General features: G+C 34.5%; 1 protein-coding gene across 2 annotated transcripts in view; it reads right to left on the bottom strand.

The window, feature by feature from the left end:
* Positions 1 to 1,073: 1,073 nt before the first annotated feature.
* Positions 1,074 to 2,804, bottom strand: part of LOC119837444 (amphoterin-induced protein 1-like) — a 244,556-nt gene continuing 242,825 nt past the window's right edge. For both annotated transcript variants that reach the window (XM_038363029.1, XM_038363028.1), the window contains one exon: positions 1,074 to 2,443. In XM_038363029.1, the coding sequence (XP_038218957.1) occupies positions 1,680 to 2,443 (764 nt within the window). In that variant the 3' untranslated portion in view covers positions 1,074 to 1,679. The remainder of the gene's footprint in view (positions 2,444 to 2,804) is intronic.

Below are 2,804 nucleotides of genomic sequence, written 5' to 3'. Positions count from 1 at the left end.
TCTCATTTGAATCGCATAGTATAATTTTAAAGGCAAATTTTTCAATCGTCTCTTAGCGGTATTTGTTAGCTGTATCGTTCTTATGTTAGGAATTATATCAGATGGATTTTTTTTCAGGACATTGAAAAATCGGTCTTTTTCTATATAAACGCCTAAAATACATAACTTTGATATGGTGAAGCTATTATAAAATGTAATATAGTATATTAACTGTTCTTATAATTGTTTTAAAAAGATTAACATTGAAACGTTTACGTATTTTCAGATATTTCAATTCCTTTGGATGAGTTGGATCAAGTAATCCTACTAATATTATAAATGCGAAAGTTTGTAAGGATGTGTGTGTATTTGTTGCTCTTTCACGCAAAAACTACTGAACCGATTGCAATGAAATTTGGTACGTAGATAGCTGAAAAAATCGAATAACATACAGGCTACTTTTTATCCCGATATTCCTGCGGAATACGGACTTACGCAGGTGAAACCGCGGGTCGCAGCTAGTGTTATCATATAAATTTGAATTGTACTGTACGCTTAAAATGATTTGAATATGTCACTGTAAGAATGTTGATACAGTTAGAATACAATCCGTAACATACAATTAAATGCAGTATTTATTTCGATGAAACTTTTGTGAAACGATCACAATTTGCCAACAGATTTCTATCGTGTTACTTTATAATCTAACGGGTTTTACACTCTTACGGCGACATGTACAAAGTGCCCACTTATCTATCCAAAATTTAGTAACGTTTTACACCAATTAGATTTATTAATTTCAAGCACCAATATAGATAACGATAAATAAAACTAAATTAATCACATTCCCAACAATACAACTGAATAATTTTAAATAAACTTCATAATTTAATTTTAATATAAAACTTAATATCTATATATTATCTAACGTCACTAAATAATTTATCGATTGTAATCTTAAACAACAAATTTCGTTACAATTAGGAACATTTATATAAAATTTTGAGTATCATTTACTAATATATTATATTAAACGATAAGGCTTATATAATTTTATGTTAGTATTAAAAAATCTTAGTTAATATTGTATTAATAGGTGTCTGAAATAATATTATGCAATACTCTAAAGTCTAATAAATGTTAAATATTTTTGTCGTTTTTAAATGTTTGTAAAATATGAAGAAAAAATGCTAGTATAATAACAGAAATAATGTTTCACATTGGTTGAGTTAGTTGCTGATACTCTTAATAGATGGCGTGGGGTGTCCCTTAGGCACATGAAGCCGGAAGAGAAGAAAAAATTCGATTGCTGATTTATTCATGGGTGACCTAGTGATAAGACATCGCCCCCGTATGTCGAGGGAGGGCTTTAATCCCGCTGATCGACTTTTTCCCACTATAAATATTTTTATTAAAAAATAAAACAGGTTAAATAAATAAACATTTGTAATTGTACAAAAATGTCATTGAATTTATCTTATTGACTTTCCAAAATTGCTTTATTACTTGCTCCACAGACTATTAGTTTTAGACAGAACACAATAAAACATTTATTCCAAACAGAAATATACACCAATTATATTTTAAAGGTATTGCATTACCTCATCAACGCGCTACATTATAAAACATGCTGAAAACTGTAGTTCTTAGTTCCGTAAAAACGTCCCTTTCATAAAAATGTTCGACTCATTTGAACACATTCATACCTGAGTCGCATTATCACTCGTCAAAAACGCATTAAGCTCACACGAATTCCGTTTTCTCGGCTTCTGTACTGTCCTGCCTAAACTCACACCAACAACGTTTGCAGCATGCAAGCTGTGCATTCTATCTTTCGAGTTAATGACCACTGTCTCATTTTCCAGAGATATTTTCAAAGGTCTATCACGTGTTATTTGGGACATTAGCAGCTGGTTGTGGATATTTGGTGAACTGACGCTACTTCTCGGTATAGTTGCATGTGGTGTACCTGGTGCGGGGGATGGAGCCGGCTCCAAGTCGTCTCCCTCGTAATTAATCTTGTTTACCGGTCCCAAATCCATCTCACTTTTGTTCAGGCTATAGTAATTGCCGCTGTGCCCAAAGATCTTCATGTTAAAGTTGTCGTAGTAAGGTAACACCCCGTTGAGGCTGGACAAAACTTGGGGACGTAAATCGTTCTCCGGATAGCATATTCTTGGTCGCCTTGGAAGTGTTACGTAGCCTTTCGGGCTCAGGAATATGTTGGCTGATTGCAGGCGGCTGTATAGCGCTGGACTGATGCCGATGACGTCATAGTTTGGTGACTTCGGGCTGTTTGGGTCCACCGTTCTATCTTGCCCTGGGGACACTTGATTGGTTGAGCGGAGAGGGATTGATAGAAGGTCTGGAGGGTACGCCTGAGGGTCTTTGGTCAGACGATCTATTAGCAACTCTGTAGACATGTTCGGTTGCTCTGAAGCATGACGGTGGCTTTCTTCGTTCGCTGTAAGTGAAAAAAGGCGTTAGAACAGTTATCATTAGACAGTAAAAATTTTTGATTCAGGTTATTATACGACGCTGCTGCATATAGGTGAAGTTGATCGTTCAATATTAGAAGACGTGTAAAAAGGAAATAAAGAAAGAAAGAAAACATTTATGTATGTGTCCGCATATTTGCTCGAATTTTCAGCATATATTTTATTTCGCATTCTGAAAATAATATCCCGTACACGATAAAGTTGTGTTCCAACATCGATTATCTATACACATTGGAACAGATTGCCATAGTTTAGTTTATTCCAAACGATTTGTACAAATGTCTAAAAAAAGTATCAACGATTCGACGCGAAATATTCACGTATAAA

This window comes from Zerene cesonia, chromosome 27 (assembly GCF_012273895.1).
Source record: "Zerene cesonia ecotype Mississippi chromosome 27, Zerene_cesonia_1.1, whole genome shotgun sequence".
In the NCBI taxonomy this organism is placed as follows: domain Eukaryota; kingdom Metazoa; phylum Arthropoda; class Insecta; order Lepidoptera; family Pieridae; genus Zerene; species Zerene cesonia.
This window is presented reverse-complemented; position numbering and strand designations above follow the sequence as displayed.